Source organism: Anser brachyrhynchus (assembly GCF_964034855.1).
Source record: "Anser brachyrhynchus genome assembly, chromosome: 7".
Lineage (NCBI taxonomy): Eukaryota > Metazoa > Chordata > Aves > Anseriformes > Anatidae > Anser > Anser brachyrhynchus.
Window position 1 is genome coordinate 21,337,631 of NC_137701.1, and position 27,942 is coordinate 21,365,572.

A 27,942-nucleotide genomic window follows, 5' to 3' on the forward strand; every position below is an offset into this window, starting at 1 on the left:
GCACACCGTATTACACATAGAATTTGTTTTTTCATTTCAAGTTTATTAAAACTTTAGCAGTACAAATGATCCAGGTTTTAGATTATCAAAAGACCAAACTGGAGTCCACATCTTATAAAAAGGCGTTCCCCAAAATGTCTCTAAAACTTTGAGACAATGGAAACATTAAGTCCACAAACTCATCCGTGCCTGTCGTCATCTGTTCCAGGACTTGTTTCATGATCGGACTTTTTATCCTTACTAGGGGCATGATCTCTTTCCTGACTCTCTGATTTTTGGTTAATTTCTTTCTCTGTTGAAGATCTGGTCTTTTCCTTTTCATTACTCCTGCGTGAGTATGATTTTTTTGATTCTCTCTCTTTGCTACTTGCTCTCTTTTTTGAGTCTGGACTTCTGTCTTGATCTCTACTAGACTTCTTATCTTTACTGGATTCAGGACTGCTACTGTCACGGCTTTTTGAACGCCTCTTCCTTTGGCTTTCAGAATCATTCCTCTTATATGAGCTTCTACTTTCTCTGTTTGAATACCTCTCTCTGTTTCTGCTTTGACTTTCCTCTCTCTCTGAGCTTCTTGAGTCTCTCCTCCTCCTATTTTCTCTTCCTCTGTATCTATCTGGCGTACCTCTCCTTTCTCTGCTTCTTGATCTTCTTCTTCTTGTTTCTCTGTCCCTATTCCTTGAATATTCTTTACTTCTACTGCGATCTCTGTCTCTGCTTCTTGATCTTGCTCTCCTACCCCTATCTCTGCTTTTGCTTCGTTCCCTTGTTCTACTGCTGGAACTATGTTTTCCTCTACCATGCTCACGCTCTCTGCTTCTTGACTTATGTTTCTCCCTGTCTTTACTCTTCCTGTGGTCATGGTCGTTACTTCTTGAACCTGCCCTTCTACTTCTCTCTTTACTCCTACTTCTTTCTTTCTCTCTCCCTCTAGAATCATAGCGCTTTTCTTTTTCTCTACCTTTCTCATGGTCCCTCTCTTTGCTTCTTGATCTTACTCTCTTTTCATCATGTCTACTGTGTTTGGAGTCTCTTTCTTTACTTCTTGATTTCTCTCTGCTTTTACTATGGCTTCTAGATTTACCTCTTTTCCTGGTCTTGCTCTTGTTATGCTTGTCATCTTTTTCTGAATTCCTCCTTGTCTCCCTGTCTTTACTGCTGGATTTGTGATCTTTTTTCTTCTCTTTTTCCCCTCTTCTGCTTGGACTTTCAGAAGCTTGTCTGTGGTCTGATATTTTTCTCTCTCTTCCTCTTCCTGGGCTTTTTTGATTATCTTTCTTGATTTCATTTATTTCACTCCTTGGAGAGAGAGAGAGAAAACACATTTTAAAAATATTGTGAATCCCCTCCACTCTGAAAAATAAAGTCAGAAGTGAGACTGAAAAAGTCACACCAGGCCATCTGTATTAAAAACCATATATTTATGGTAACCACAAATAAGCATGATTCAATTCTGACAGTTAAATAATGAAATAACCAAGTCAGTGTCCTTTTTTCTTTGAAGTAACTATAGCTAAAAATCTAAGACAGTGCCTATTACTCTGATATATACTAAAATTTAAATGCACATACTCCAAAAAGAAATAATCTTACTTGTCCCCTTTTATCCATCTTTCTCCGCTAGACACTCTCATTCTTTGAGCTCTTTGCATTTCTTGCCTCCAATGTGGAGGAGTTTCACTGCGTCGAAATCGATCTCTTGACCTGGATCTGGAAGGCGTCCGGTAACGCTTGACAGGAAAAGAAGAAAAAAATGGGTATAAGTTAGCTATCAACAGCATGTGAAATTCAAAGCAGTATTTTATCCCCAGTGGGTGATTCTCCACAGCACCTAACATTACACTTAGATGTATATATCAGGTTCACGCTTCCGAGTTACTAATTTACCAAAAAACGTATTTGATATTCAGCTATAGCAGGAATACAAAGTGTCTGATCAGATAACTATTTTAAAGTAACTTCTCAGCAATTTTGGGGTACAACATCCTGAAGTAGAAGTCTTCTGTCCGTTTTTAATTAGTACAAATACAAGTTACTTTTTTGACAACGAAAATTATTCTTAGCTTTGACAAGCAACACCAAAACAACACTTTACACTTTTTTTTTCTCCTTAGGCTCACCTTTGCAAATAAGGGCAGCTTTCCCCCACATTCCTGCTAGTGACATTGTACAGGCTCTGGTGTTCACTAGAACACTTTTTGAGCTAGATGATTCACTGATTCACAAACTACTACAGTAACACAATGAAAGCATTTGTTGTTTTGCGTCCTCCTCCTTTCCAATAAACTCAGTATGCAAACAGTTAACTAATTTTCCTTGTCTTACTTCTAGCTTTAGCCCCCAGATCAATTATGATGCACCATAAATTACACGTGCACCCTCCCACCTCCCAGATTGACCATCCTAATGAAAAGGCTCAGTAAGAGCATGCTGCCACGCTGTTTCTTTTGGGGAAGGGATTGCAAACATTTACCCTTGGTCCTCTTCCTTTTATTTTCCTTCCAGATCTGGTCACCAACAATCTTCTCTGGTATGTTGACTGGGAATTCGATAGATTACTAAAAATAAAGTGATATTGTTTGTAACACTGAATGAAAGAAGATAAGAACAACTTCATATCTTCTTCAGAAATGAAATACAATCAAAAGAAAACAGACATTTAATGGTATTCTTTATTATTGGCCCAGTAACAACCACACCACATGCCTTTTGCTTTTGTACATGGCATTAATAGAACAAAAAAAAATCTGTTGATATCAGAAGAGGTCCATCTTTTCCTTCAAATTTTTGTGAACTATTTTGTATTTTGGAGCCTGATAACCACACATGCCAGGACAAAATAATTACACACCATAAACTTAAACTGATACTTCACTTTTTCAGGAGTGGCTAGCTTCTTTAACCTTTTTTTTTTTATGTACAGAAGATCTGTACATGTATGGGAGAAAAGCTGCAATGCATTGATTGCCTATGCGAGGTTTCATTCACAGATGTGAAAAGTGAATATCCTCACTCAGCTCTGAGAGGCACTGTTGTGTTCTGGCAGTGACAATACAAAGCCACCCTTCATTATCAGTTCATTTCATGAGAACAGCTGAGGTTCACTTGCAAGGTCCGTTTAAACCTGGTACTGTAAGAGAAGAAACCCAGGCAGTAAAGTTTAATAATCATTTAACTGCATTTCAACCTCTCTGGTACAGACAGAAACAACAACGGACAATCACAAAATCCTACATGGAATAATTGCAACACTTGTGCCCTCTCGAGTTTAGGTTTTATAAAATGGGCTTAAGCGATGTTCACAGAACCCATAAAATTTCATAAGGGCACATTTAGTAATTGTTACACAGCACTAGCTTTCCATGTGAAACTTCCACTTTGGGTTAGTAACTAATGGACAAAATATTCATAATCAATACGTAGCTCCCAAAAGCAGCCATCCCTCTCAATTTCCAATGAAAACTGTACCTAAAAATTAGTTGTTGTATTTCCTTCTTACCTTTCTTTTTCCTTTTAAGGTTTCTTCAATAATGTCTTTATTATAAAGGGAGTAGGCAATCTTGTCTTAACTACCTTTAGGTTAAATCTCTTAAACAAGCGCGAAACAAAACCCCAGCTGGTACTGATCAAGTAGTTCCCTTCCCTGTCCCCCCCTAACATTCCTTATGAATGCTTCAGACTTGATGACCAGAAAATATTTCATGACTTCATGTATTTTTTTTTTAAAAACAAAAACAAACAAACAAACAAAAAAAAAACAAAACAAAAACAAAAACACAAAACAGGTTATAAATCCATATTGGACAGTTGTATGTAATGAATCCTAAATGGAACTACGCTCCATTTCACTTACTTTTTCTTGAATCATTCATTCTACATTTTTCACTCACTAGAACTATTTCCAAACATTAAGCTTTTGTTCTAGGAACAAAAATACTTGTCAACTGCAAAAAAAAAAAATATATATATATTCATCCACCTGTGCTCAGAAACATCCAACTATTTAACAGGGATAGAACTCAGTAGTCTTAAAACAGCAATATGACCATATGACTGTCAGCGTCTTGTCAAGCAGGTATATTACCTTTCTCTTTCCTTCTCTCTGCTTTTCCTCTCTTTTTCTTTCTCATCTGCTTTAGGAGGACTTTTCCTCATCAGGAACCGGTTTTCAGGTACAGGAGGAATTTCTTCAGGACGGACAGTAGATAACGGCTGTGCTTCAGGGTTTTCATCTTCACTTTCACTGGATGAGCTTTTTTTTTTTGTATAAAAATAAATATTTACACTTGAGATGAGTTATCTGGATGAGAAAAAAACCCTTTCAATCTATTTAAATAATTCAGAAATTCTCTTAATTCAGTACACAATGATAAAATAAAAAAACTTGCGGAACCAACATCCATTTCAGAAACATCTCCCCCATATCTTTACTCCAAAACATGCAACTACAGTAGATTTTTAATCAATATTTTTCTTTCCTTATTTCAACGATGCAACACTGAACATACATTTATTCAATAGTTAGATACAGCTTTCTTGATGTATATATCAAAGTCATATTCAGATTTTACACTGGCACATAACTGACTAAGAACTACTATAGCTCCAAGTAATTGGTAGAAACAATAGAATTGTGTGAAAGTGGCTTACTCCCACAGAAATAATGCCTGACAGCACTAAATGAGTATTTCTTATATTTTACTGCCAGCTTGGAAAAACGTGACTTGCACTGACACAGCTTTATCTCACGTTGAAAGACAAACTATTAGATTAGAAATACCACTTTCAGAAGCAAGAGACTTTTTGAGTTTTATCATCTTCCAGTGAAACAGCAAGACTTTCAGTATATTATACAGAACTAGCGGTATTAAGTATGTTCATCTGTAGTATTTTGTTTAGTTTTGCTTTTATTCTTGTATACTATATTCTCCTAAGTCCCACTGGATATAATTGTACATTGAGTTGTACAGAAGTGAATTTAGGTAAACAAGCTATCACCACCTATTTCAAACAAAGCGTTCCTGCAACTTTTCAAATCCAGTATGTGAAAGTCTTGGTCCATTCTTTCATTCCTTTACAAGCTGCAGCATGTTTGCACATGGACACTGTCCTTTACTATCAAATCAGGAAAAAAATCCCTAAGCTTGTCTACTTTACTAGCTACAGAACACAATTTTATGTAGCTACAGGAGAAAATTATACCACACAGCATACACAAACATCTCGATACTGACCTTTTCTTGCTTTTCTTTCTCTTCTTCTTTTCCTTCTTGTGTTTCTTAGAATTTTTCTTGTGTTTCTTTTTTCGTTTTTTAGATTTCTCTTCTGAAGCACTCTCAGAATCTGATGATGAATCCGAAGATGATTCTGAATCACTCGAACTTTCCGAGTCACTGGATGAGGAAGACGACTTGTGTCTTTTCTTTTCTTCTTTCTTGGCTTTAAGTCAGAAAAACAAAGACATACATTTAGATATCAAACAGTTATAAATAAATCTCAGAAAAATCAGCTTATCTAGTAACTCCCCATGCTGCTTGTAATTGTGTCTGAGAGTACTTCATCACAATACTTGCAAACAAAGTTTTTGGAAAAAGAAAGACTTTCTCCCAAGTAAAACACAGCACGTGTCTAGAAATATGTAAAAAGTTCCAAACATTTTATGCCTACAAAGAAGATCTAAAGTACTAAATTTGTTCTGTCAAGAATTTGTATAGCTGTGTATGTTTTCAGATATTTTATATAACGTCTCCTATGTATGAAGAATTATTTATAATTTTTTAAATGTTTATAAAATATTTTCTTTGACCTCAGGTGTAATCTGACTCGATATAAAAGCTACTCAAACCACAGATGAGGGAAGTTTTGAAACAGAAAATACATAATAGTTTAGCATACACTAAACTGATTACCCATTAAAGTCAGCCCAACAGAGGGAAGACTCGGATAACCAACCTTACTACTAACTGAAATGATGCTCAGAGAACAACCCTAATCCCCCAGCTCAATATATTTTTCCACAGAAAGATACAAGTTGCTTACTAAGCCATCTGGTTTGAAAAGGAACCCAGCTAAAGAGCAGGCTATTCCTTAATTACGTAAGTCACCAGGTTTGTCAACTGGAGCTCCAAATCAGCAATTTACTAGCAATCTTAACAGCAGTCCAGCAGGAAGTAATACAAGAACACACACATTTTATGCCCTCTAACTGATCTGAGACTTACTTAACAATTAAAAGTGATGCAAGTATTATGATGTCAGTCCTACTAATTTGAAAAAATATATAACCATAAAAAAGTACTTTAAGAACTTCACTAAATGAAGTCGGGGCTTTTGAGTCAACACACTTAAGGTAAACTAATTAAATGGCATGAACATTCTCCAATGTGTTAGGAAATTCCCATCAAGCTTTTAATCCACAAAATCAGAAGTTCTAGCCAGAATTCCAGGAGGATGTGCTGGCTGTTTATGGACTACCATAGCTGAGTTTTCTAATTAGCATCAAGTCTTATTTTACGTATCCATCGCAAACTTCAAAGACATCTTATTAAACTACACTAACAGTACAGCTGCAGACGGAAGAAATAGAACCTTCAACATTAAACAGAAGAAAACTATACCAAAATAAATATTGATGTCTGAACAGCCTGTTTCCTTGCCAAACAAAACAATGCATATATTAGAACAACTTTTAAGGCCTTAGAATAGGCTGCAGGTCAGAGACAAAGGAATTTTAACATTGCATGCAAATCTTAACTGAAAGCTTTAGCCTATTTTACAGAGGTTATAGTAACTCACCGTAACCAAAGAATTCAAAGTTTACAGAATTTTTTTTAATCTGATCTACACCAACGTAGAAGCAGTTAAAGGCAACCCCGCATCCCCAAATCACTTTCTGCACAAAGCAGGGAAGTAAAAAGGCAAACAACCAGGCACCAAAGACAGCATTATGACTATGCAGCCTGTCTGCATCTGAAAACTATTCAGATTCCACGTAACAGAAAACATAGAGGTGTCTCCCTCAACAGGGCAAGATTTTTTTTCTGTTACAGATAGAGAAATTCAACTGTTTAGTCTAGCCGAGCATTTCTTTTGTCGGTTTCCACTTGTGCCCAACAAGATGACATAAGTAGTATTAGCTATTACAGTAATTTTTTGTAAAAATAATGAAAACAAGTAATTAAAGAAACTATTTTTTAAAAAAGAGTTGTAATGCATTTCTGCCATTAGGGTTTTTTTTTTTTTTTTTTAATTTTCAGCAAAATAACAGGTAGTAGTATTAGATCACCTACATAAGTCAACACCTCTCCTGTTGCAACCCAATACCCTATTCTGTCAGGTATCTCATTCAGAATGCTGGTCAAGTTTCTATATATCAGTGATATATACTGGGGCAAAAGATTTCCTCTTCACAGTGGTGCAGAAAACTTGCTTCCAAAAGACTTGGCTGAGATGAAAGATCTGAGTAACAGCAAATTAGCCAAGGGTTAATTCACAGTGGACCAGATACACAGTGCAGAAAAATCTCTGCAGGAACAACTAAGTATGGCATCTTGGCCTCCCTTTTTTTTGGTCATACTTTTTTTTTTTTTAAGAGATTCTCTTTTTTCTTATTGCACTAAATTGCATTAACTTTTCAGGTAAGCATGGCATGCATGTCATAGCTGTATGATTTCTGGAGCAACTTTATTCATGGTGTTTTTATTCACAATACTCATTTGAGGCAGACTAACAAAAGCCTGAGAGCCAATGGAAATACAACCCCTGTACTTCATAAGTTAAACTACTCTTCTGGTCACTTCTGCATGCAGTATAAACTAGTATGCTGTCTAACCATTTAGAACAGCCTATCAACTGAATTTAGCTGAAGTTACCATCAGATGTAAAAACCATCTAAAAAGAGCTTCTGGCAAAGTTTCATCCAACAGATGGGTCCCTTACTACACTGTTAAATTACCATGTTGGTCCAGACAAAGATACCCGGTCTATTTTCTCAAACTTCTGCTCAACATCCTTATTAAAGCACTATATTTAATAAAAAGCCTGCTATTAACATTTTATATCAGCCTTAGGTTGTCTAAACGTATATACTTGGTCAGAGTGTAACAAGTAAATCTCCATGAAGAAAACTGAACTGTTTCCAAACGTATTTCAATCAAAGGAGCCTGCTGTCATACAGGTGACAAACAAAAATAAGCTCCCAAACACAAGAAGTACTAAAGAAATTAACTAGTTTTTATGTCCCAAAACACTTATGTGCTTATCATCTACTCTACACTTTTGGTTTTGGCCCATTAAAAAAAAAAATTTAATATCACCATACTGCACTGTATCGCTTCCTGTACGTCTTCAGACAAAAATAAGATGGCTCCAAGCTCAATTTCCAAGAAGTCTGAATAAGAAGTCGATAAATGCAGTTATTTCATGTATTTTTGCCTTCCGGCATCCATTTCATGCATGCCAAAGGCCACCTGTCACATTTTTATTTGCATCATTGCAACAAGTTTAGGTATATTACCTTAAACTGAGTCAATAGTAACTACAAGTGGAAGTGAGTTAGTGTGCAATTATGAGAACAAATGATGTGATTCTCCACTGATAGAAATATAGAAAGCAGCTTCAGTACCAGATTTATGTATTTGGGAAATCATGTTGGGGGTGGAGGGCAACAACAGAAAAAAACTGTTCACTTAGCAAAGACAGAATATTGGGCAAAAGCCTTTGGATATACTTTCTAGTGACAACTCACTAGCTCTGTCCAGCAGCAAATACTATTTTGAATACTGAACCAATGTGGTTCTGGCCAATTAAAGATGAAAATAAACAAAACCACTCCTGTAGCATGAAGGTCAGTGAGAAGGAAATGGACTTCTATTTACAGTCCAACTGTTCCAGCTTATTAACTTCAGGATTAGATTTCAGCTTATCGTCACATCTGAAATAGATGCCTTGCTTCCTACTCCATTCACTGTGACATACAGTATTTGCCAGATTTTGTGAATTACATGATTGTACTGCACAGCACAGCTGAGCAAGCACTCTCCACATCTCAGCTTGCTATGAAACATAACAACTCTTGTTAGAGCCATGGCATCACACTCGTGGACTTGAAATGAAGAAATGACCTGGCCAGAAACAGTCAGGTTCAGGCATGTAAGTCAGAACAGAGGATCTCATCTTGCAAGTCACAGCAATGACATCAATCCAGTTACCTTATATGAAGTCCAATAACTTGTGCTGGACTACAGCATACTGTCCAAAAAGAGGACATCTCTACTTCGAGACATTAAGACAGGTATTTCCCTTGATTATTTTTTCCAGTGTTTAATCACCTTGCTGTTCAGAATATCAGGTCTTATTTATTTATTTATTCATTCACATCTTGCTTCAGTTATTTGCCAGAGGTTCCTTTTTGTTTGGTTGGTTTTGAATCAGAAATGTCATTTTAAAATCAGCATCTTACATTCTTGAAAACAGTCTAAGATATGCCTTTGGTTAATCAAAGGTATTGACCAAAAAAAAACAAAACCAGGTTTGTTTGATACCAATTGATGAAGTTTTGTATCAAACTCCCACTTATCTTAAAGAAAATCAAGAGTGTTACTTGTTCCATAAGTTTTCTTGAGAATGATAGTAGCTTAGCTAGTTCGTAATGTCCTTTCTAAACACTGGCATAATATTAGTGGGTTTCTGTAGCTGTGGTGGATTTTTGTTTTAGAACAGCTTCCAGAAATTTCCTACACGCTTTAAGATTTTCTAAAAATAACACCACTTGGCCAGGGATTCTTGCTTTAAAATTTATCTTCTCTCATTCGTTTTTATTAACTCACTTTTCCATTTTAAAGGAAAAAAAGGAGAAAAAACAAGAAAAAGACAAACATCCCACTTTTCTACGTTATCATCCTCTCTAACCCCAAGGCAAAGATTCTGTTCTAGGCCTCTGCAATATTGTACTTCAACTTTGATCTTTGAATCATTCAATTTACATATGATCCAGTAAGTTAACTTAGTCAGGTGATCATCTTTTCATCCCTATACAAATCAAGTTCTTCTCTACAAACAGATTTGCTTCCTTCATAAAGCACTTTGTCTGGATACTCATGCCAATACTCTAAAATCCAATCCCCATTCAAGTTTAACCCAACAGGGAAACATTCAAACTACACACTTAACGTCTACTGTGATTCCTTCTGGTAGTACCATCTTGGCTTCCCAGTCAAGCCCAAGAATTATTAGCTCCATTTAAATCCATAAAGACTTGCCCAATTTGTGCTGCCTACCAGACAAGCCTATACAATAAAGATTTTAGTTTAAGCCTCCCTTGCTATCATTATATACTCTCCCACAAAAATTCACCAACATTCTACTGCCGTCCCTGGCAACCTCCTTATCCCTTTGTCTTAAACAACAAATTCCCAGAAGCAGTCTACTCTGTTAACTGCCTCACATTTCACATTATCAGTTCCCTTTTGCCTTCTACTGTTTTAAAGTGCTACAAATAGTTTCACTGTTAGATGGTCCTCTGTTGATCATTTTCCATGATGCTGCTCAGCTCCCCGAAATTGCTCCTTCCATCTGGATTCCCTGGACTCCTCCTTATACTGGCAGGTCGAAGGGCCTCTCCTTCTCCACTTCTCAGCTTTGGACAGCAGCTTGGCCAATTTCCTTCTGCTGATGTGATGACAAAGTCTTCCTTGCATCTCCACTACCTCAGGCCAACACAGGTCAGTGGTTCTGTGTTATACATGTAACAAACAATCCCAGCCATGCCATCGCCTCTCATCGTAGCAGTGAATTTCCCTCTGCAGATCCTACAGAAAACCCTTCTCTTTCAAAAGCAGGATTCTCTGCTCACCAGGATCTCCACCGCAGTCTACAAGGCAGCACCTTCATCAGGTTGGCTCTGCATTAGTGCCCACTAGGGCCAATATTCCTCCCTGCACTCAGTTCTGCTCTCTGCCTGCCCACCCCTGGTGGGTAACCCTTATTGTTTTCCAGACACTCCTAGTATTTAGTACTGTGCCTTACGGCCAGTTGAGTGGCCTTCCCCAACGCCCTGGCAGCAACCTCTTTCCCTGGCACACCAGACCAGCTACAGTAAGCACCATTTCCAGGATCCTAGCAGTACTGAGGCAAAGAGGTAGAACTACACAGACAAACAAGTAAGACCAGACATTCAGATATCCCCAGAAGTCTCTTCTCTTTGAGGAAAAGTTAAAGAAAAAAAAATTTATTTTTTCCCTCACTCCTTTGATGAGTACATTAAGACCCGACCTAACAGCTTTAAGTCCTCCAACTATGCAATTCAAACTAAAGCTTTCATTTCGTCATTCTATTTCAAGTCTTCTCAAGTGGCTTAAAATAGAGCATGGCAAATGAACGAAAACACACAGGGTAGGCATCTCCCCCACTAGCTTCATCCGTACTATACATGTATTATATATTCTGATGTACCAACCCCTTCATTTTCTAATGCTAACAGCACTAGTGTATTTTGTCCAGAGATGAAATTATGTCCTAACATGCAGGATGACTTGTGAGTTAATCTAAGAAGCTGTACAGCTTTTGAGAAGTCATGAGCCATAAGATAACTTTACTTGGAATTTTGAGGGACTGAAAAGATTACTTCAGACTTCAAGGTCATTCTCCTAGGCACCATAACAGGTAAACAGATAACTGCAACAAGGAAAACAAACAAACAAACAAACAAAAAAGCTCAAGTTTGAATGCCTGCATTTTCCTTAGGCCGAAGAAACAGTTATCATTGACTTGTGCCTCAAACTCCTTGGTTCAACCCTTCACAGTACTTGTCACCAGAAGGCACTAAGAATGAAAAAGCATAACAATCTCTATCAGAGTTCCTACCAAACATGCATCATGGGTCTCCTCCACTGAGATTTTCTGTAGGACAGCAGCATCTTTGATTGACCCTTACTCTGCTAAGAGAAGCAGGATCCAATCTCCAAGACCACACACAGCTCTGGAATGGCAGAGCAAGGGCACCCTTCCCAGAAGCCAAGGCAAATTCTGTCACATTCCTGTTTATGAATGTACTTTATAGCAACTTAAAAAAGGATTTCTCCAAAAGGGAAATTTCAGACTACTCTAAATGCTTGTCCCTAAGATTTACCTGAAACTTTAAGTAAGTTCAAAAAAGCAGCAGTTATTGAATAAAGTCAGACTGCCATCAATGTACTTAACATAGCACTTTCTTTAGAACAAGTGCTTGCCAGCTTGAGCAAATTAGCAAAATTACCTCATGGTTCACATATATGTAGATGTACAGTTAAACTTTACCTTTGGATTTTGGAATTAGCTCTCCACAGCTCAGTATGCGCACTTCTGCATATGGTTTACTAGATGCATCTGTTTTCTGGTTTTCTATTTCTCTCACAACTTCCTGACCTGAGATGACTTGTCCAAAAACAACATGATGTCTGAAGAATTTAAGCAAAAATAAGAATTCTTAATACTTATTTTTAAAGTAGTTCCCAAACAATAAACATTAGAAAATATGAGATACTTACCCATCTAAGTGAGGTGTAGGTTTAGTTGTTCTGTTGTTTCCAGATGATTTTATTTCAAAAGAAAAGCAGAAGTCAATGTTAGTGGAAGGCAGTCAACATTTGAAGCATGCATACATATGAAGATAAAAGTTATTTTAAGTGAATTAATAAAACTGACTACAATCAATATATAATTATTGTAAGTTTGTGTACAGTTACATTTCCTGTTTTACACAAGTTACCTATTAAATCTTTTACCACATTTTACTGACCTAGAAAAAGTACAGAAATTTTTAGACAGCATCCTCTCAGAGAATGTAAGAATTTTATGTATTGAAGTTATAGGAACTAGGAACAGATTAAAAAAATTAAGAAAACTGGTCAAAGAAGCAGAACTGCAAATAACCTTATTAGAAAATAAAGAGCAATCGAAGGAAGAAAAAAATATCTGAATATACAGAATATTTGACATCAGAACTTTCTCTTTATACCTTTAGACAATTAGGCAGTTTGCAGCAGCCTTCCCCTACAGTAGGATTACTATTGTGTACAGATGTCAACCATGGCAGAAATCAAAAGCTGAGATAAATACAGTAGTGATTTTCCAGAAATCCCAAAATAAAGGTCTAATGGTGACAAGTACAACTTACCATGTTAATTAAGACTCATGATTTCAAGAATGTTTTCTACAAATAAATTAAAGAAAGGTCTACTGCAGTTACCTTCTAACATTTAAAGCTTTAGACATAGCTGTAAGTGAAACTGCATTGGGAAGTTATCTTTTGACAGAAAATTTCTGTACTGCTTTGAGCCAGAGAACCTCTAGAGCTGTTTTGCTTCCTTCCAGACAACACATACTGTAAGAAAGTGATAAAGCTCTACAGGGAGCAAACAGGTTTACATTACTGCCTGAGTTAGAATACAGATACTGAGAACTACCAAAAACTCTTTTGCAGAGACAATAAGCACTAAATACAAAAGTGATAACAACAGTTTCCCTAAACAGCTCATTAGGAAAACGGCTATTTCCATGAACTCTGTGAAAAAACATTGAGTTTGCACAGGAGCTAGTCTACAGTATTTAAAAGGATTATCTTTACAGCTTACAAACAGCAAACCACATGCATATTTCAGAACAATACAATACTTACATAAAGAACTGTGAACCATTTGTATCTTTCCCTCGGTTGGCCATGGAAAGGAGAAATTCTTTGTTGTGTTTTACAGCAAAGCTTTCATCTAAAAAAAAAAGTGTTTTCAATTACTTTAAATACACCACATATGCTTAGATAAATGCTCTAAGTAAACTCACCCATATTAAGTAAATCTACTAGACACTTCTATAAAAAGTTGCATTAGAATTAGATTAAAAATAGGTATTTTTTCAAATACATTATTCCTTTCATTCTAAATAATGCAATTTAAGAATAAATTAATGGCTTATAGCCTGAGGGAAAAAAAAAAGGGATCTTATTCAAGAGATTTTTTTCCTACCAGGATTAACAGAGACCTCATTATTTTCAGCTGTCGCTCTTTTTTATTCTGCACATGCCAATCACTACCTCTTTAAAGCAAAAAAAAAAGTTTTCAGCTGTGCACTAACTATTAATAAACTCTGTCACCTCCAAGATTTTTTTGTTTCGTTCCTTTTTGATATACATGGATACCCATTTTGATGACATTTCCAAAACACTTCTCTGTGTCTGTCACCTACACAAATGAACTTACCAAAACTGCCACTAAGAAAATAAATTTAACTTGAGTGAATCTCACTTCTGGTAAGTAAATAATTTTGACAGTTGAGGTTAAATCTCAATGAAATTGTGAAAAGTAATCACCATTCTTCATTTAAGACACCTATAAGAGACCATCCTATCTTCCTCCTTCCACAAAACAGCATCAAGGCTGTAGGGGGAGCCAAACTGTTCAAAGGAAGTTTGATTAATATTCTTCAGATATAAATAGCAGGAGCAAGCATTAACAAATTTAAAAAGTACACAATCTGTGAAGCTATGGTTTCACATTACACTGTGTATGGCAGTGCTAAGGACAGCCCAGCTTACTCTCTGTGGTCACCTGTCCAGTTTCTGTGCTGCACAGGACTGAGAATCCTACCTAATCCTACAGTAAGTTAGTTGGTTAGGGGTGCCACACAAGGAAAAATTCCTGTGGATCGTTTCATGCTGTCTCTGAGCTGAAAAAACACCTTGCAACTGCCAGAACGTAGGCAGAGGTTTTGCTGCTTCTCCCACCTCACCCAACCATACATTCCCTCAGCTACTCATTTTTGCTGGTAATGACGCTTGCCAAACTACTGACTTGGATACATTTACTAAAACTTTTTTCCTTAACAGTCTTTAGGCATTTTAGCAAACTGAATCAGTTTACGGTGTGATCTGAGTAACAGCCAGTGCAATGTATGACCTCCCCTTTGGCAGTTGCAAACTGACCCCAGTAAAATAGTGAAAAATTCTTTTGATAGGTTGCTGCAAGCTCAGACAAGAACCAATGTTAAAAATGTCAGGGAAGGGGAAGAAGTATAACCACCCTTGCCAAGGGCAGCTAGCCATCACATGGGTTTAGGTGTAATGTGAAACTGCTCCAAGAAACACAGAGATGCCCCAGTACATTCTGGACAAACACAGGCTGAGAAGCACACTGGAGAGATAAGTACTTCTTATGCAACACTGACCAAAGTAGAACCAGCACAGTGAGAAAGCTGATGGTCTCTTTATACTCAACTCCTCTTGGGTTCAGGAAAGCAGAGCTTTATACTTCCTTATAAATAAATATTAGCAAGAAAACCCTACTCCATTATGACTTTCTCATTTTGACTAGAAAAGGTATTCCCCAACTTTCAGCTTGCTGCTGAAGCCAAAAGGTAGGTTCAGAATTAGAATGCCATGCTTAGAAACAGTTATAAAACTGTAAAGCTGACAAATATGAAAGTGTTTGGTTTTAATTTTTCAGTAATTAAATAGCTTATCTTAAAAGTAAATATTACCTAAACTGTAAAGTCAAAGGCCTTTAGGACCAGACAACACCTTAAAAAAAGAACAAAACAATGGAGTTCAGGTTTACCAACTAAAAACTACAGGATGTACAGGTAATTGTTTACAGTAACACCAAAATAGAGCAGCCTGATAAAACTCTTACCTTCGAAAAAGCCACCATAAATGGATTCTCCTCCTCTGCCATTTCCTTGAAAGAAGAAACGAGTTAGAACTTAAAAGTAGTGATTAAAAAGTCTCATTATGTGAGCAATGCTTTGTAACACAAAATACTGATTTAACTGCATCCAAGTCACTAACATTATTCTTCAAGATATGCAAAGAAGATCAAGACATCTTCACAGTCCCATTAAGCAGAAGCAAACTTGGCAAACAAGGAAGTTTTCCCATGTGTTCTGCTACACGGTCCCTTTTTTCTTTATTTCCCAGCAGCAGATATATTTTACCCTCACATTCACAACTTTCCATAAGTACTTAGTACTCTAGTAGTGAGGTTACAGAGCAGAAAGCGTGTATAAATTTATGTAAGTTTATTACACAAGTTTCCATGTAAAGCTTTTTACCCTTTTTCAGCATAAGCAAAATTAAATCGCATAATTAGAGTGAATGATCTTACACAGGACTCCTGCAACATTCCATTGCATAAGCATTGCATTTTTCTTCAAAGATTCACTTCATACCTTCACTGAAGTCACCTCCTTGGATCATAAAATCTTTCACTACCCTGTGAAACAGACAACTTTTGTAATGCAATGGCTTTTGGGTGGATTTTCCTGTACCCTTTTCACCTAAAGAAGAGGAAGAAGAAACAAAGTGACTCTTTTTACTGTGGAGATTCTACAGGTTCAAAGCGTTACATAAGCATTTAATCAAAATCATCTACCAAACTCTGAAAAATTAGCTTGTGAGGCAAGCACATACTTGTAACACCAGTAAGAAGCTCACATTTAAGAAAGCACAGAAACTACCTTCTATCTCTACAGTCATATCAAAAAGAACTCCTTACTGACACTAGTATAGAACAACATAATCACCCTTTTTTTTTTTGTCAGCACAGCTACAATTAATTCACAGAGAGGTAAATTAAGAGCTCAGACAGATAATGGAGAATGCCACTTACCTGGAGAGTCTTCAACATCTAAGGGGGGCAATATATTACTATTACTGCTGAGAGGACATTAGACCTATTCACATAACTCAAACTGCTTTTATTGAATCATTCATTCTAGGCCTCTTCTATGTGGACTGACTGAAATGAAACAGTCAGTTTAGATTTAACTTAACCACATTTGCCCAAAAGCAGGTGAGAAACTCAGATCTTCAATTACAACACTGCAGGACTAGAAGCAGCATAAAAGTTGATAATCAAAAATAAAAAATAAACAACAACAATAAAAAATAAAAACACAACATCACGAGGAAAAAGAGTAGAGGGGAATGAGAAATAGTTTTGAAAGAGTCTTGTGCCATCCTCCTCCTTTGCATCAGCTCTGGTGCTCTTCAGACTCATAACCAGGCACTCTGCCTCAGCTAAAACACCACCCACTTTCACCCCTACCTACGTCTCTGCTGAATTAGCAAGATGAACGGCTCATGGCATGGTCCCGTGAATGGCAGAACCAACCTCAAGGTAACAGCATGGAGTAGGACTATACTGGAAGGAAAAGAATTCTTCCTTTCCATGTTGGCAAACTGTTAGACAAGCTCCTTCTGAGCCATGAAACTGGCAGTTTTTGTCAAGGGCAGTTGCCTCTGAATTTACCTGTAACAGACTGGTGCTTCCATATAGATCTAAGTAGAAAAAACACTTCCAAGAGGAACTTGGACACGTGCAGCTATATATTCCATTGGCTTAGCATATGCCTAACAAAGGTATTGCCAGTGAAAAGCAGAAGTGCTGACTACTGTTTTAAAAAGACAGTGTACCCTCTTCAAAACCACTAGAAAAAAAAGACAAATGTCAAACCCCACAATTTTGAATTAGGTTGCTTATGATCAATATCATAAATGCTTTGTCAATATACTTTCTTAAATATAATAAATATGGTCAATTCTTAAATATGGTAAAGCAGAAAAGTTGCTCAGCCTCTCTCTGAATAAGATTTTGAACATAAGCAGTGTATTCTTATTAGTACTTGCTTCTGACCTGAAATGCTGTTCAAAGACTTCAAATCAAAAAGTTAAAGCAGTAGTGGGAAGTAACACCCTTCCGTGGTAAATCTAACTTTTGATAGCACATCAAGAATGCCATGGTCACGAGAAATCATGCTCACATTCATTAAAAAGAATCATTCTAGGATTCAAATTTGTTAGCAAATTTTGATAATCTGATTCTGAGCCAGTACACTTAAAAAATCAGATAATGCCTACACTCACTGCAGTCAGCATGAATGCTGCACTAAGTGTTCTAGCTAACATAATGTGAATGCAATTATGCACCCACACCTGATTCAGATCGTATTAGTACTCTTGACTGATTCGGCATTAACAGCTACCAAGCTTGACCTGAAAGACAACAGAGCTGAAAGGAAAGGAAGCAGTAAATGTTGAAGACACAGAACACAGATTTATGTATTCACAGAATCATTTTGGTGATAATGTGTAGGCTTTGCTGTCAGCATTTTCAACAAAAACAGGTATTGCACTGGGAAATAACTCTAGTTGGAAATGCTTCTGGGAGAGAATCTTCTAAGTACTTTGTTCATAAATAACCTAAATTTCACTAGGAGTGGAAATCACCACTCTCCATCAACAAAAGAGTTACAGCAAAAGCAAAAATACTAATAAATACCAGCAACACCTTTCAAATATCTCCAGGTATCATAAGACTGAAAAGCAAGCCTGCATGCTTGACTTATTGGCTGCCTTTCAAGATGATATACAACATGAGCTGTAACCACCATGCTAGTAAAAGAAGGTCAGCTTATTAAATCATCATTTGAAGTTGAATAGTATATGCCCTCTGCAACATCCTAAACCAAAAAACTACAACCACTTGGATTCTGCATCAGATGTGTATGAGCAATTTGCTAAATCTCTAAGGACACCAAGAACCCAGTTCTCACACTTAGTTTAAATGTAAGAAAATGTCAGGAAAAAGTAACATAGATGTCAAACAACCTAACATGGTTATTACATCAGAAGCTGTAAGTAAATTTTAAAATCTACAAACCTGTGCAAAGGCAGCGAAAATTCTCACACGTCTTTGGACACACATCTGAAAACAGTTCAAAGACCACTCTTCCAGCTAGAAAAAAAGCCATATTTGTTATGAAGTTGACTGGCATTTATGATATTCCTATAAAATATTTAAGAACAATATCTTATTGAATTGATTATTTTCATTTTCTTACCAGGTACATTGTTGATGGCTATGTCAAAAAAGCAACGAGGTCTCTGGACCTTCACTCCCATGGCTTCAAAAATTTAAATACTGTAAATAATAAAAATAAAATTGAGTTTATCTTTTCTCATAGTGAAACTGCATAAGTCAATGTCAAAGATCTTATGAAGACAATAAAAACTGCAGAGAAGATAAATAAAGAAAACATTAGAAACAGCTAGCAAACCAGTAGTTAAAAAGATTAAGAAAATGCTACGTATTTTGGGCTATTTTCATGTTTTGTGGACCCAAATGAGTGATTTCTTTTGTATTTGTTGCAACAGTATTGTATTTAAATTTCAGTAACATACTTCAGATGAGAAAATACAAGAAGGAAAGATACTGTATTGTATGGGGGATAAAAATGCTTTAAGTCTTCTTGCTTTCCAGATGGCATAGGTAATCAAATTTTTAACTCCTAGGATTCTCGGATCTTCAAGGTAAAATAAGTATCAGAGGAAAAGAAAAAAAGCCAGCTTTGAGACCAGAAAGCACACACAAACAACTTTTTGCAACTGCTTTTCAAATGTTTAACCAGACTAATTTTTGCAGTATGTCAGGTTCGGTGTCAGCAGCTGAGGCGGCTGCTCACCCCTCCGGCCCAGGGGTGCAAGTCTCAGGTCGGGCCCATTCTCCTCAAGAATTCATTAGCTGCTGCAGTCCACAACCTGGTCATTTCAACTCAGTTTCTATTAATACACCTGGACCATGAACTACAGCTGCTCAAGAAAGTACATACTGCTCGTAATGTTTCGGAGTACAGAAAAGCAGACAGCACAGGATGCCGAACTTCCTCAACTACCGTCGTTCTGTGAGCGTGTCAAATGAACAGTCTTGCTGATGGTCTCCTACTTTCTCTTCACTCCCGTCCTCACTGACACCAGTGTCCACCCGCTCTCACTGCGGGCAGGTTCACAAGAAATCCCAAGACAGCCTGCTGCCCCTCCGACACCCACAGCAGCCAGCAACCCGCAGCAGTGAGGGGGATGAAGGCAGAGCCACACAGGGCGCTGCACTCAGGGCTGGCCACGAGCAGCACTGCTGCGGGCCAGACCCAGCGGCCATGACACCATATCCTAAGCAGGGCTGCAAACTGGAGCAGCCACACCAACAGCCAACTCTTCCACATACAAATAAACTCTCAAAGGAATAATCCACTGGGCACGTTCAGAAGCCTGACTGGATGCAAGGTGAGACAACTAGACAGCTCTGAAAAGCTGACAGACACATTGAGACCACTAGATGCATGCCCAACAACAAGACCCTGTATAATAAATATTCACACCCTTTGCTACTTAAACACTAAGTTTTCTTCCACATCAAACCACAGGTGTTCATAAGATGTGGCTGGGGAACATGCAGCTGTGGCCAGTAACATCTGCAGCCTGCTTACCACCCATCCTCCAGAGGGCAAACGCCTCAGCAGGAAGCACCAACCTGAGGCAAGGTGCCAGACCTCCTGACCATGGAGGTGACAGGCTGCTCCTGGTTTTGTACGCTACAGTGTGAATGTAAAGAAGTAAGTGATGTAGCATTAAAGGCTTTTCATTGAGGTCCTCCTAATAATTTCGGCAGTCTAGTAGGCGCACTTTCAGAAAAAAACGAAATTTTTGCCACAAATAGAGGCCGGTCAGAGTCGAAGACAACGTTTGATGATTAGAACTTGACAAATCACTAACCTGTTGTCACGTTGGGGATTAAATGTACATTTTCTTAGACATATTTCTGGGATTCCTGTCACTGCAGTGTTAGGAGCTGCTCTAACTAGCACCCAAACCATCCTACATTATTAACAACAACAACAACGATGTAGCTGTTCCACAATTACTGCTACATGAAATTATTTTTTTATTGCCAGAAAACACTACTCAAATCTAACTGACATACTCCACACATCTCTTCTAGAGCTTTGTAGCTGTGCCACGGAACAGCCTCAAAAATTCATTTGTTGCCATCTGTCACTCCAAGCTTACGTACATCAAGAGGCTACAAGAAATCAAAAACTACTGGAACCATGTTAGCCCCATTTTCCCTCTCCTTGTGCTCAGCATCACTCCTAACATTTTACCAAGATTACACAGTGAAAAATCACAAGAGCAATGCAGGACAGATTTAAATGAAACACAACAATTTATCATTCGTGTGAATGATACCATGGCCAGACTGTGCAACCATGCACATACCTGCTTGGCTTTGTAACAAATACATTAGTTCACAGAAGCCAGAGATTCAACCAAAGCAGCAGCAACCCTGCCTCATCCTGCTTGCTCCTCTCTCTGAACTATTGTATTGACAAAGGAGAAACAGCAAGTTCTGCAGCAGCCAGAGAAATAGAAAAAAAAAGCGCACATCACTGAGAAGTTGGAGGCTGTCGGGTCAGCAGATCACTGACCATCACACCACTGCATGAACTCTTGGGAAGCAGGAGGGAGGCAACAACACAGGGAAGGGAACAGAGATAAGAGAGGTGGGAGGAGACAAACTGCCTTCCCTTCGGACAGGCACCAGCCAGGCCAGCCACCGACTCGCACAGTGGCAACAGCAGAACGGGCTGAGGGGGATTCTTCTAGAACGCCTCTCAGAACAAATGCTATCCTATTTGTTGATTGATGGTAAAACTGATAGTTTTAACTGATCTCAGACATCTAAGGACCAACTGTGCGACAACTGATTGACAACCGTACCCAAACTTTAAGCATTTATGTCTTCAGCGCTTGAGCAAGAAGGGATTCAGCCTTGCTTTACAGGTAATTTGCTTGACAAATGAGGGAGCATGCATGTACATTTATATACAGTATTTTAGCCAAAATAAATGCAAGCTACTTTAATATGCAATATAATTTTGGTTGATACCATTGGTAATGACTAAAGCTAAACTGTAAAATATATGCTTTATGGTACGTTGACATGTATTTTACCTCAGTCAATTTTTAATTAGGTTCTGTAAAGGAAAGGATGGAAGAGGGAAGGACAGACCAGAGAATTCTACCTGAATCCCCACCAACTTCTGCTCAGTTTGCTGTTTCTCTACATCCTCTGATGAACAGCAGGACAAGTGAAGTTCGGTATGTTCCAGATCCCTATTGCCCACATCGTCACCAGGCTGGTTCCACCTACTAACACGGCTTCTCCCATGATCTCCAGCGGGCCCCGCACTTTCCCCAAATGCTCCAACAGCATTCCCCCAAAATAAACACTGGCTGCTCTTGGTTAAAAATGGCAGTTATGTTAACTGGTCAGTACAAACATTAGGCCAAGTAAATACACCTCCTCCTGAGGAGATGTTGCAAATGCTTCTCTTGGGGAGAACACTAATAGACAGCTTTTTTGTATGCAGCTATTGACTTCTCTAAATTACACAAGGCTCTCTCATTTTTAAAACCATTTGGAAAACAATCAAAACTTATTGGAAAGGCTAAGGTAGGGAGGAAGCTAGAGGTACACACGGGAGAGAGATGACAGAAAAACACACTGGATAAACTTTATCACACTTCATAAACCAGGCTAAGATATCAGTGACATTTACCCTAGCTACCTACAAGCCAAGTGAGCGTTTGCTCACCAACATACTTAAGTACAGGCAGCACTTCAGACAGCCCTTCTCCTAAAGTGTTACAGGGGAACTACTGACTCACAAATGATCCATAAACTATTATTTTATCCATGTATTATTTCATACCAAACACAATCCTGCACACGCTGATTACTTAAAACTTGCCTGCATTAAAAGCAAGTACATGGGGATGCATGTTAAAGAATAAAGAAAAGCGATTTGAGAATAATAAAAAAAATGGAGAAAATTACAAGTAAAGCTCAATGCTACTACACATCTAGTAACAACAGGGCTTATGTGACTTATGTATTTTTCTCCTTAAGTTTATTTTCAATTAAAATGTAGATACTCTCATGAGACTTGATAGAATCTGAAGGGAACATGATATACTCAACCAAAAGGCACCCACTATATCTATATACGCAAATAAGCTATGCAGAAGGGCAAGCTTGAAAAGTCAGCTCACTTCTTCCTTCCAAAATTCTGTAAGAAAGGACAAAATAACAACCCAAGTACTACTGTGAAATGTTCAAGCCATTCAGCATTTTCAACCACCTCCTCCTGGAGGAGCCTCTTAATAAAAGAGTAAGTAGAAGCAATGTCCAAAAAAAACCAAAACCAAGACCAACCAACTTCAGTATACGTAAACCCATCTGTTTGTCCATAAACACAAAATGCACTGTAAGCTGAATTGTAATTCCACTTCCAGAAATAAAAAAAATACACCAAAAATTTAGTTTTGCTGGAACAGCTGTATCTATAGCCAGTGCATCACCAGCTGCATCTGTCAGGGTTCACGCTCTTCACACCTGCATTAGCATAATTATTTTGTTCAAATATTTGTAGGATAAAGTTGGCCAACTCACAGTCAGGCTGCAGACAGCTGTTACCTTTCAAAATGAGCTTTGCCAATGGAAAGGAGAACTGTCACACACTGTTCTCAAGCATTCCTCTGCCAGAGACTGTCACCCATATTAGTTGATATGCTAAAAAACACATCCTGCAGATTTTTTTTCAGTCAAAATTACTTGTGCTAGCAAGGATCTAGCAATAATGCTGCTTAATATAACCTAGCTCCTTTTGACTGAAATGGGTTAGTCAAAATGGGTTAGACTGACATGTGCACGCACAGATGCGCATCAAGTGAATTATCAGCGTGTCATGCATCTCACAAAAGCTGACGGCAAGCAGCAATACAAGAGTACTTCCTGGTTTTATGAGGAAAATAAACCCTTCATTTTTAACTATGCTGAACAGTTTATGGGACTGGCTGTGTCAGACCCTGCACAGGGCAGAACAGATTTGGAGGAAAAATATTACTGTGTCCTCCTCCTTCAATTCATTCCACCTGTCCAAGACTACTCTCCCTACTTTCAATCTCTCCTTAACTTTGTCTTTGTTTCCTCGCATCAATGTATAGTTATCTTTTGCAGTGGTCTTCATCTGACATCCAAATGAAGTAAACACTAAAATGCATGAGTTCGCATTCCTAACATTTTGTTTCAGGCCACCTACAAATGCAAGAAGACAAACCTGTATTGGTTTATATTACAAAGAAAACCATCCAAAATCTTCAGAAATATTTTAAAGCAAAACTTGAAATCTAGAGAAAGCAAACACACAGAGTGAACACTAAGCATACACCACGTTCACTAAGGCTGTTGTTCCGCAGTCAATTGAAGCCAGTGTAAGTGTGGGCTGCTACCAGAATGCAGGGCTTGTACATCAATGTCGTGAGCTCTCATACAGGTAGGTGGTCACATCACATGAAAAGTACCCTTCCCTCTGCCTCTTTCAAAGAAAAGGACTCTGGCATCAGCTTAAAATGGCAGTGCAGCCAGAGCCTATGAATGTTGTTTGTATGTTTGTTTTACTGTGGATTAAATTGCAAATGAATTTATGATTGCTAAATGAGGGATATGAAATCTTATTAGTGCCATTCCTGTGTCAGAGCTTCTAGGTATGTTAGGATGATACCAAAAGCGTGAACAAAAATCCAACCAGCTCAATCCTTAATCTCAATCACTTCCTCAACATTTTCCCAAACGGCGGTGACTCTTCCTCTGTGTTTCACAATCAAAAAACTCTGAACAGCACCAATGACAATAAGAAAATTAATTCACTTTCATTTTACTAACCAGCAGCACAAGATTTGTTTTTCCTTGTCAGCAGATTTTGGAAAAAAGTAGAACACTTCAACACATTTTAGGTTTCAGATGCTGTCTTAGCAATCATGCGAACTCAAAAATGCTTCAAAAGAAAAAAAATAGCATTCTACACAGACCTCTGGAATTCCTCTTTCTCCAATAACTTTTTAAGTCTTTTTTGGACTATTTATATAATATTTCCTCCCCCCCCCAAAATCAAGAGGTACCTGACAAGACCAGCCATTGTCTTCCAAGGACATGAGGAAAGAGCCTTTTAACCTCTTAAGAGAGATGTAAGAAAGCAACAGCATCAGATAGGTCCTGACTAAATATGCGGTACATACTCCCACGCTATTGTACTGTAGTTAGATTTACGTCCCTTTTAGTATGAATTTTTGTAATTAACATTAGCTTAGTTGTCTTGTACTGAAGCATACAAGGAATGCCTGCTTAGTTATAGCATCTCAGCTGGGAGAACTAACATTCACCTGAGAAGGTGGTACCATTCTCTTAAAACTATTTAAACAGGTAAACAAGTTCTCACTAGGTAATGGCCTTTGTTTTATTTTCCTAGTATAGAGAAACCTAAAGTGAAGAAGATGTTACAATATCTACTCACTCTTGTAAATAGCAAGAAAAAAAACTTTGTTACTGAGTAAGTCATGATTTTTTATCACCTGATTTATGCAAAAAGGTGTCTGGTTGTTTTTTTTGCTGTTGGAGTTGTGAAAAAACACGTGTTTTCTCAGGTCTGCGCACAAGTGCCTTTGTTGGAGCTCACTGCTCTCCCAGAAGCAGCAAAGAACGTCTGTTTCAATTCTACTACTCACAACTGGAAACTGAAGCAGCATTAAGTCCAACAGCAGCCATTAACTAATAAAGCAGTATTTTAAAACAAGGAAAATACTAAGTAAAAGCAACCTTTTGCAGAACATAAAAGTGTTTAAAGGACATAGTGTAATTTCCAAGTCATTTACTTGTTCGAACCACTAAAACAAAATTCAGAAGTGGAATCTCCTCTTCAGTTACTGAAGATCAGAATTAGGCAAGACTGTATAACAGCAGGACACAGTTTTTAATGCCCACCCATATTTGCCAACCACAACCAATCTTGTCCTGTGATCTCTTTTTTTCCTCCTTTCTCAACCACTTTAGCTCTACTTCCCTTCCCAGCCTCTGACCAAATCCTCACTCCATTAAATGATGGCCAGATTTGCTCCCTGGCACTCACTGATTGCTTCCAAATGGAAGAGGGTTATTGAATGGAAATGGACGTGGCACAGAGGAGTGAACTTGTATTGGAGACACCATGCTGCACTACAATATCCTCCACTGCACTATGTATTCTTCACTCCAAATAACCTCATAGTCCACAGATTTTCTGAAATCCTAAGTGGAAAAAAAATACTATTTTTGTAACCTCTTGATGACTGACTAGCTAACTTCAAAACAACTTTTGTTTCACAGAAGAAGACTGGAAAAATGGAAAGCCTTAGTAAAAAATATAGTGTCAAAGGACACTCTCAAAGTATTATCAAGTTTGCTACTCTTTATATGTCCCCCTTCAGATTTACTTCATATGGTAAAGCTGTTTTTTTCAAATCTTTAAAAGTAATAAAAAACTGGTAAATCAAGATTACACGCTCTTCAAACTGAGATAAACTAATGCTTCATAAATCATGTCTAGCTGTCATATTTTAATCACGATTTTACCATGGTAGCATCTAAAAACTTGTCATACAGGATCCCAATGCATTAATGAGTAGGAATGGTGAAACAAAATGGGGCAAAAGACATAAAGAAAAAAAAAACTCCTACCCAAAAGCAACTTCTTCTGTAGGTAATACAGAACAAAAGCATGAAAAACTGAATATTCTGTCTCAGAAGATCAGATTCTTCTTACCAAATTGACTCAGTATGCGTTAGCCTCGCGTTCCTCTTAAGACAGGTACCAGACAGTTAGTAAAATAGTAAAATACGATGCACTTAAATCATCAAGCACTAAGTAACTACCAACAAAAATGACTTTTTTAAATCACCATTATGCAAGACACCTACTGTGAATAGATTGTAAGGCAATGTAACAGGAATTCCAGCGAGTTTTGATAAAGCATCTCTCTTTTCTCCTAAGCCTCCCTCCTCCAAAGCCTGCTAACGACTCAAAGAATAACCAGACATATGCAACACGTACAGCTTGGTCGTGGCCCTACACAAAACGAGCCTGAAATTCGTTACTGATAAAAACCCGTGAAGCGCCTTCAGAAATCCCTAACGGAGAGGCAGGGGACCCTCCAGCCGGCCATGGTAGCTGCTCGGGGCTCGGCTCGCCGAGGAGAGGCCTGCAGAGGGGAGGAGAACATGTGGCACGCAGACCGCCGCTCGCTGGGGCTGCAGGGGGAGGAGGCACGGCGTTCATTCAAACTCCCGAGCAGGCCCCGCAGCAGCCCGGCGGCCGGGCAGGGCGCTCGCAGCGGGGAGGCGGCCCCGCGCCGTGCCCGGCCGCACGTCGGCCTGCGGAGAAGCTGGGCCCGGCCTCGCGGCCCCACCGCCGGGCCCTGCCCGCCGATCCCCCCCCTCCCCGGTCCGCCCCCGGGCCCGCTCGCAGCCTCCCCCCTGCGGCCGCGCTCCCCCGGGCCCCCTCCAGGGAAGCGCCGGGGCCCCTCACACGCCAGCCGCCGCGGCCGCCCCGCGCCCGGCACCGCACGGTCCCCCCGGTGGGCCGGGGAGGGGCCGAGGCTCCCCCCCTCCCCGTGACGAGGCCCCTCGGCGCTGCGACCTCCGTCCCCCGAGCCCCCGCCGCCCAACGCCGAGGCCTGGGGCCGCGGCCCTCGCCCCAGCCACATGGCGGCCTTGGCGCCGGCACTCACCCCGCTCGCGGCCCGCGTCGCCCCGCGCTGCTCAGCGCCTGGCCGCCATGTTAGAGCTGGTGCGGCACGGACTGCGTCAGTGCGAGGGAACGGAGGGAGGGGAGAGAAGAAGGGCGGGAGGGGGCGACCCCGGGGGCGGTGCGGCGGGAGCAGCGGCGCCCCGGGCCGGTTGGGGCGAGGGCTGTGTGGGGACCCCGGGCACGACTCGGCTCGGCGCGGGGAGGCGGCGAGGGCCGCTCGCAAGGAGCCGAAGCGGTTGGGGGAAGGGGGGCGCCCGCCCCCTCGAGCTCGTCAGCGCCGCTCCGCCCCGCCGCCCGCTCCCGCCGCCCCTGCTGCCCGCCGACACGAGCGGGGCCGCGAAGGTGCCCGTGTCGCGGGAGGCCGGGTCTCCCCCTGCAGGCACAACGGGACTCGGCCGCCTGAAGCGCCCCGGACTGCTTCTGGCCGTCCCCCCTTCCCTAGCCGTGTCTTGGCGTCCGGAG

At 39.4% G+C, this 27,942-nt stretch overlaps 1 protein-coding gene and 1 long non-coding RNA gene across 5 annotated transcripts; one reads left to right on the forward strand and one right to left on the reverse strand.

Moving 5' to 3' along the window:
* Nucleotides 1–22: 22 nt before the first annotated feature.
* Nucleotides 23–27,942, reverse strand: PPIG (peptidylprolyl isomerase G). Of its 4 annotated transcripts, none has more exons than XM_080600965.1 (13): nucleotides 27,461–27,942; nucleotides 18,865–18,944; nucleotides 18,684–18,758; nucleotides 16,192–16,299; nucleotides 15,657–15,701; nucleotides 13,652–13,739; nucleotides 12,522–12,551; nucleotides 12,292–12,431; nucleotides 5,232–5,436; nucleotides 4,082–4,249; nucleotides 2,471–2,555; nucleotides 1,591–1,727; nucleotides 23–1,296 (listed from the first exon to the last, which is right to left on the reverse strand). In XM_080600965.1, exons 2-13 carry the CDS (start codon nucleotides 18,923–18,925, stop codon nucleotides 180–182), a joined length of 2,259 nt encoding a protein of 752 aa, XP_080457091.1. In that variant the 5' UTR covers nucleotides 18,926–18,944; nucleotides 27,461–27,942; the 3' UTR covers nucleotides 23–179. The 4 variants fall into 4 exon arrangements, with proteins under 4 accessions (XP_080457091.1, XP_080457092.1, XP_080457093.1 ...); XM_080600966.1 differs by lacking the exon at nucleotides 27,461–27,942 and adding an exon at nucleotides 26,652–27,181; XM_080600967.1 differs by lacking the exon at nucleotides 27,461–27,942 and adding an exon at nucleotides 26,785–27,115.
* Nucleotides 21,506–26,389, forward strand: LOC308198527. Its single transcript, XR_013953984.1, has 2 exons — nucleotides 21,506–21,640; nucleotides 21,832–26,389. It is a non-coding gene; the product is annotated as an uncharacterized lncRNA (long non-coding RNA).

Bases quoted from the DNA above. Each gene is read 5' to 3' on its own strand.
- PPIG (XM_080600965.1), bottom strand. From the start codon at position 18,925: ATGGGAGTGAAGGTCCAGAGACCTCGTTGCTTTTTTGACATAGCCATC. The intron at 15,702-16,191 runs GTATGAAGTGAA...TCTTCTTTCAAG, and splicing joins AGGAGGTGACTTCAGTGAAG to GAAATGGCAGAGGAGGAGAA. The intron at 1,728-2,470 runs GTAAATGTTTGC...TTTCCTGTCAAG, and splicing joins TAAAAGGAAGAGGACCAAGG to CGTTACCGGACGCCTTCCAG.